Raw genomic sequence first — 7,850 nt, 5'->3', positions numbered from 1 at the left:
AAACTGGTAGAAGCGGACCTCGGGGAAGATCAGTTTGGATTCCGTAGAAATGTTGGAACACATGAGGCAATACTAACCTTACGACTTATCTTAGAAGAAAGATTAAGAAAAGGCAAACCTACATTTCTAGCATTTGTAGACTTAGAGAAAGCTTTTGACAATGATAACTGGAATACTCTCTTCCAAATTCTGAAGGTGGCAGGGATAAAATACAGGGAGCGGAAGGCTATTTACAATTTGTACAGAAACCAGATGGCAGTTATAAGAGTCGAGGGGCATGAAAGGGAAGCAGTGGTTGGGAAAGGAGTGAGACAGGGTTGTAGCCTCTCCCCAATGTTATTGAATCTGTATATTGAGCAAGCAGTAAAGGAAACAAAAGAAAAATTTGGAGTAGATATTAAAATTCATGGAGAAGAAGTAAAAACTTTGAGGTTTGCCGATGACATTGTAATTCTATCAGAGACAGCAAAGGACTTGGAAGAGCAGTTGAACGGAATGGACAGTGTCTTGAAAGGAGGATATAAGATGAACATCAACAAAAGCAAAACGAGGATAATGGAATGTAGTCAAATTAAATCTGGTGATGCTGAGGGAATTAGATTAGGAAATGAGACACTTAAAGTAGTAAAGGAGTTTTGCTATTTAGGGTGTAAAATAACTGATGATGGTCGAAGTAGAGAGGATATAAAATGTAGACTGGCAATGGCAAGGAAATCGTTTCTGAAGAAGAGAAATTTGTTAAGATCGAGTATAGATTTAAGTGTCAGGAAGTCGTTTCTGAAAGTATTCGTATGGAGTGTAGCCATGTATGGAAGTGAAACATGGACGATAACTAGTTTGGACAAGAAGAGAATAGAAGCTTTCGAAATTTGGTGCTACAGAAGAATGCTGAAGATAAGGTGGGTAGATCACGTAACTAATGAGGAGGTACTGAATAGGATTGGGGAGAAGAGAAGTTTGTGGCACAACTTGTCTAGAAGAAGGGATCGGTTGGTAGGACATGTTTTGAGGCATCAAGGGATCACAAATTTAGCATTGGAGGGCAGCGTGGAGGGTAAAAATCATAGAGGGAGACCAAGAGATGAATAAACTAAGCAGATTCAGAAGGATGTAGGTTGCAGTAGGTACTGGGAGATGAAGAAGCTTGCACATGATAGAGTAGCATGGAGAGCTGCATCAAACCAGTCTCAGGACTGAAGACCACAACAACAACAACATATATTGAGGACTTAATGTGCAGTGTGCTACCTTATGAGAAAGGAATGTGAGGCAGATGAGGCTTGATTCCACACACCAGGTTAACTACCATTGGTCTGGTACACTGGCTAGCCCAAATGAATTTTTGAGACAGTTTCCCACACTTGTTTAGGCATGTTGTACCAGATGAAATAACACTTGACGGTACAGTGGTAGGTTTATAGCTTTAATCATGGCGAGGGCCGAGATGGTACTACAGCATATAAAACCACAGATCACTTTGTTACAACTTGACCTAAATGAAATACTTAACTTTGTAACTATCCATGACTACAGGAATGTCATAAGCATTTGTATTGTCAGTGAACATTAATGTATTGCTTGATACAGAACAAGATACTAGTCTCTTCTCACAAAATAAATTGACTATAAACTTTTATGTAGAGTTCTGTCTAATACATTTGCTGTACTGCTGGCTCTGTAGAGAGAGACGATGCTGTCATCTTCAGCAGTGATTGCTGATTGGGCTGAATGGCACTGTGCTCAGATGTGAGCAAGTGAGCTGATGCAGTGGCGTATGGGAACTCCTCTGGGCATGTCTTTGCCATGGTCTCTTATCCATCATTACCTCTGGCAGTGACTATGTTTACTTGTGGTTCTGTCGTGAGGTGCCAACCTTGCCTTGGCACCTTGTTCTATGGGCGACACCACCACAGGGCAAATGCTGGACTGTTCCCCAGTCACCATGCATAAAACACAATACACAAACAGTTGAGATACGGTAACATACAGTACAAAGTTTATATAGTTCACAGACAGATAATGTGTATGACTTTTCTGCATTAGGTGTATTGAAATCATAGCAGCAGGAAAGGCAACCAACTACAAAGTGTGAAAAACAGAACTATGAAACCATTAAATAATTGAGTGAACCGTTTGACATGGTACTATACTAGGAAAGAGAAGATAGACTTTGCATAAAACATTTGAAAAGAAATCCTGAAATTGCTCTTCTAGTTAAACCCACACACATTGTGAAAGATAGTATTCCTACACATAAGAGAATCACTGGTTTGAGAAAAAAACTACATAGTTTTGCAGTAAGTTCTGTAAGTATATGCAGGATGTGATTATACATAACAAAATTGTTTTGAAGAAGGAACAACTATTTTCAATAGGTAAAGAGATTTACAATTCTAGATTAAAACAAGCAAAAAGATATTTGAAATCCACACATGTTCAAATAAAAATATTTTGGCTTTTATTCTGGTTTATTTCAGTACATAGAATGCATTTTGTATCAGCCTAAGCATCTACTTCTTGTGCTTGAGATGGTAAATGCATTTTTTGCAGAGGGAGGAGCACTGGAATTCGTGGAAGAATGAGGGCTGCCCTTCTTTCCAGAAACCCTCAGCAGCATCTGATGAAGCAGGTGGAAGTACTACTGGTTCAGATGGGTTAACAATAGCTACTGGCCCTGCAGTAGTGTCAGCTGATAGGAAGAAGCAACCTACACCGAAGAAAAGGGTAAAGAAGAAACTTGGTGATACACTCCGTGATGCATCTAATCACAATAAATTTTTTATGGGCAAGTAAGTACTGGTGTTTATTCAGCATTAGATGCCAAATGGCTGTTGTTGTTGCTGCTGCTGCTGCTGGTGATGATGATGGTGATGATATTATATTGATGTGTATTCTGCAAATGAAATAGTATGGGGGAACAATGCAGCTCATGAGTGAAACCTGTTTTGAGTCAATAAATGACCATTTCTTCAAAAAGTTTAAAGTACAGCAGTATTATTGTTCAGTTCATTCCTTCAGATATAAAGGCTTTAGAAAACACAGGAACTAAGTTTTCCACTTCTCTGTTGTATCTGAGTGTGCACCTTTAGAGTGAGCCGAAATCAGAAGGCACGAGGTCAGATCTATATGGATGATGCAGTACATTTCTAAATTTTGTATTTTTGTGAAATGCTTTTGTAATCTATTGCAAACTCTAGCTTTTGGTCTCTAGCACATTGTAATGAACCAATATTTTGTTTATTGTAATGATATTTATTGTTGCGCTCTTGCAGCTTTTCTCAGTGTATGTGCAAATGTGTGGTTTTTGATTCTCCATGAGTTGCTTTGAGTCACATCTTACTCACCGTATCAAGTTTTAGCCTGTCATGGAATATGAAATGTGTCATGCATAGCTAGTGTTCACTGTGGTACTAATTTCATCCAAAGTGATTTGTAACTGCTCATAAGATAGGCGCTTAGTGTGTTTCACTGCTATTGACATCCCTGATATTGTAATTCCTGTTCAAGGAACTTTGATATTTTTGCTTGTCTCCTTCAATGAACTGTAACTTGTTTTGCTTTGTGAGAAATATATATTTCCTGTGCACCATTCTCTATAGTTTCCATTACCTCCTTGTGTTAAGAAGAGGTGCCATAGTCTGATTTTAGCACTGCTATTGGAAGTACTGATAAACTGAAAAGATTTATGCTGTTAGTTTGCAGCTTGTTGAAATAATTATTAAAGTAAAGGAAAATGAAGACCAAAATTTAAATTTCTCTCCTTGTATATCATTGGGGTACTCTTAAAGAGTTTGGGTCATCTCCATGCAGTTTCTCACCTTCACACAGCATTTGTAGGGCTCCTGAATAGTAAATTCAGTTAATGATTTATCCAAATGTAAAAATTTGCAATGAGTGACAATCACTTTGCTGTTGAAAAGTATTAGGAACACTGTTTGTTTTTGATTTGTGCTCATTTAACATCACTGAGTCTCGGCTAACTTGTATTATGCAGTTTTGAAGCTTTGTTTTAGAATAGCATTGATACATATGTTCCAGACTGAATCTTTCACTCAGCAGTGTAGTGCACACAGTTTTTAAATTTCCTGACAGATTAAAACCCAGTGTCTGACCAGAACTTGAATATCCTTTGCTACAAAGTGAAAAATTCATTCTGGAAACAAATCTGAGGCTAAGCCTAGGCCATTTCTTCACAATATCTTTTCTTCTAGGAGTGCTAATCCAGCAAGTTACGTAAGAGAAGTTCTGTGAAGTCTGGAAAGTATTAGAGAGTAGAGGCAGAATGAAAGCTGTTAGATTAGGTCATGAGTTGTGCCAGGTAGCTCAGTTGGTAAGAGCACTGCCCAAAAAAGACAGGATAGTGGGCGCAAGACTCCCAGTCACAGAGTTTCAAGATACTTAAGTTATTTCTTTACCAGTGGCATCATTACCTCTCATCTCTAACTAAGTATAAAATCATTTGTCAAAAGATAAATCTTCAACAAATTTATCATCTGAAAAACAAGCAGATGGCAGCAAGATAGAAAACGGGCAGCAAACCTCACAGTTAATGATGGACACACTCTTTCTAGATGATATGACAAACAACAAATTTTGTCAAGGCAGAGAGCAACAGAACAAAAATAGAGAAGTATACGATGGAGACTGGATCATTTTCCCATCTTCAGAAGGGGAGGTAAGGAAAAAAGTCCTGAAACTGGAAAGGACCAGATCACCTAGTCCTGACAGCATCTCTGCTGAAGCTCTGCATGCCCTTCATATGCACAACTCTATAATGCATATTTATTGCAGAAAAAATACTAGATATGTGGAAGAACATAATTTCATTGTCTTGAAAAATATCATATACAAGTATCACTAGCTCAGAAAACATGTAGACCAGTATGCACCTTATGGAATGTATTAGATAAGCTGATATGAAGTAAGTCTACAGGAGAGAAGACTTCTTTATGAAATGAACTCCCAACAATATGGATTCAGAAGTGGAAGTCAACAGAAGAGGTGATAAGACTTGCAAAAACTAATCAGCATAAATACGGTGTAGCCACAGTGGTAGGCATTGCTGTGACATTTGATTGCTGGTCACAACTTTTTGACTGCCTGAGGGACTTGGACTGCCAAGAGCATTATACAATTATTTTAAGAACTGTTGGCTAAACAGAGAAGCAACCCTGGCGTGTCCAGGAGAGAGAGCCTTACAGAAACAATTTGTAAAGCTGCCCACAGGGATTCATAAGTGTAATATTCTAGGCTCTGATACTATGCCCACTATTAGGGAAGCTGCAGCACAAGGAAGGGGTTTTAGGAATATCGGTGTATGTTGACAACATGATTATCTTTGTGAAGGGGAGCTCCAGAAGTAATCTGGAAGAAAGATGTAACACGGTCTTTCAAGAATTACATCAGTAGTGCCATGGAGTTAAATTGTTTATTGCATCTGAAAAGACCACATACATGTTATTAAAAGGAAACCTTTTAAGGGACCCAACTATGAAATTAAGCAGCAGATCCACCACCAGATACTGAGGGTTCTTTCTGGATAAATGACAAAATTATAGTGCATATTTTGAAGAAATTATCAGGAGGGTGTGGAACATGATGAACAAAATTATTAGTCTTGTCAGGTACGATTGTAAACTACCATTGCAAACAATAAGAAGTGCTTGAGCACACAGACTTCTGCTCAGAACACTAGCACAGATATTTAACATGGTGCAACATGGATAGTTCTTCAATTGATGGGAACTTTCGGTATTGCGTAGGTAGAGGCATGTCCGCAGCTCTTGGTCTAGTGACTAGCATTGCTACGTCCGGGTCCTGGGTTCGATTCCTGGCCGGGTTGGGGATTTTCTCTGCTCGGGGACTGGGTGTTTGTGTTGTCCTCATCATTCCATCATCATTCTTGAAAATGGCTAGATTGGACTGTGTACAGATTGGAAATGTGTATGGGCACTGATGACTGTGCTGTTGAGTGTCCCACAAACCAAAGATGATCATCACCATCGTCAGTAGAGGCATTGCAGGTAATACTAGGGGTGTGCCCACTCAGTCTCCAAATGCAAGAAAGTGATGGTGTATTGGAGAAAACAGAATGTCATGAAGTGCAGAATTTAATAGGAATCCAGACCACAAGCAAGCAGCAAATTCACAATCAGATCCTCCTGTTATGGCAGAAACAATGGGATGACACCCAAAAAGTGAGACACACCAATAGGTTTCTCCCAGGCATAAAACAGTGACTGGGAATGAGACTTTTGATTCCCTCAAGGAAACTGACACTTTTTGACAGGGCATAGGCCATATGCCAACTACTGGTATCGACATGGGTGAAGACAAACCTCCAAATGTGCCTATTGTGAAGAAGGCATAATGCCAGAACACAGTATCTGGGGATGTCTGCTGAATGCTGGTATTGCTGATACTGATGGGCAGCCCAAAAGGCTCTGTGACGAAGCAAGCTGGGATAATTTTTACTTCCCCTCCCGTTTTCCCATCTGCCTCCTTAAAATTCATTTTCTCACTTTTAAATTAATTGTCATTAACATGTGTGAGTAGTAATCTGCATTTTCATGAAAGAGAAAGGTTGGCCCTCAGTTTTAAAGAATATGACACCAGATCTGATTCTGTGCTTAGTTTTATGTATGTAATTGATTTTCTAAGTTATTTCAACTATTCCTAGTTAGTATCTTTTGTTATAGGGTGAAATCAGTAATTCTTTTATAACTTAAATTCTATTGTTGACATATAAAAAAATATAAATTCTGTACTAATCATAAACATTTGGAGAAACAACTAATAGTATTCTTAACAGATTTATTTGTCTCTATTTGAAAACATGTTAGCAAAGTCAGCCCATAATTAATTCCAAAGTAATTATCAGATTTGTCAAAAGTTTTGTTTATGTAATTATATATGTTAATATCATCATTTAAACAAATAATTCGGCTTAACCCCTCCGGTAGAAGAAACTGTTAAAAAGAACCAATTACATATTCAGTTAATTTAATGAGTCAAGTTTTAATTGTAATTTCTGTAACTTAAACTTCGAACAATGTGTAGTTCCAGTGGCTATTATTGTGAGGATATATAAGGGCCCGATTTTTGGTCATGAGACAGTCAGTTCACCGCCGAGTTTCAGACGAGAAACCTGTGGTGATTAGAACAACATCAATGCATCAACATAACTGTGAACTAAGTGTAACACAATTAGGCCATGTGTTAAAACAATGACAATGTCTGTTCCATACGTACCTGATTATTCCGAAAGAACTGTGAATTATGTGATTATGTTTTTACTTGGGAAGACTTTGGAAACAGGTTGGAGACTTTGGGTCAAGTTGCTGGAAAACCATTCTGGAGTGTAATTAGCAGTCTTCGAAAGGCAGGTAAGAAGGAAATGACAATTATTTTGGACAGGTCAGGAAAACTGCTGGTGAATCCTGTGGATTCCTTGGGCAGATGGAGGGAATATTTTGAAGAGTTGCTCAATGTAGGTGAAAATACAATCAGTAATGTTTCAGATTTCGATGGACAATGGGACAGGAATGATGATGGAAATAGGATCACATTTGAGGAAGTGGAGAAAATGGTCAATAGATTGCAGTGCAATAAAGCAGCTGGGGTGGATGAAATTAAGTTGGAACTCATCAAATACAGTGGAATGTCAGGTCTTAAATGGCTACACAGGATAATTGAAATGGTCTGGGAGTTGGGACAGGTTCCATCAGACTGGACAAAAGCAGTAATCACACCAATCTTTAAAAATGGAAACAGAAAAGATTGTAATAACTACAGAGGTATCTCTTTAATCAGCTTTGTGGGTAAAATCTTCTCAGGTATTGTTGAAAGGA

General features: G+C 38.3%; 1 protein-coding gene across 1 annotated transcript in view; it reads left to right on the top strand.

Annotated features, from left to right (window-relative positions):
* LOC126474880 (THO complex subunit 1) overlaps window positions 1-7,850 on the top strand; it is a 101,192-nt gene that overhangs the window by 60,137 nt on the left and 33,205 nt on the right. Inside the window, exon 9 of the mRNA XM_050102371.1 lies at window positions 2,551-2,789. Within this exon, the coding sequence (XP_049958328.1) occupies window positions 2,551-2,789 (239 nt within the window). The remainder of the gene's footprint in view (window positions 1-2,550; window positions 2,790-7,850) is intronic.

This window comes from Schistocerca serialis, chromosome 4, assembly GCF_023864345.2.
Source record: "Schistocerca serialis cubense isolate TAMUIC-IGC-003099 chromosome 4, iqSchSeri2.2, whole genome shotgun sequence".
Lineage (NCBI taxonomy): Eukaryota > Metazoa > Arthropoda > Insecta > Orthoptera > Acrididae > Schistocerca > Schistocerca serialis.
Note: the sequence above shows the minus strand (reverse complement) of the source record. Positions and strands in the feature narration are given on the sequence as shown.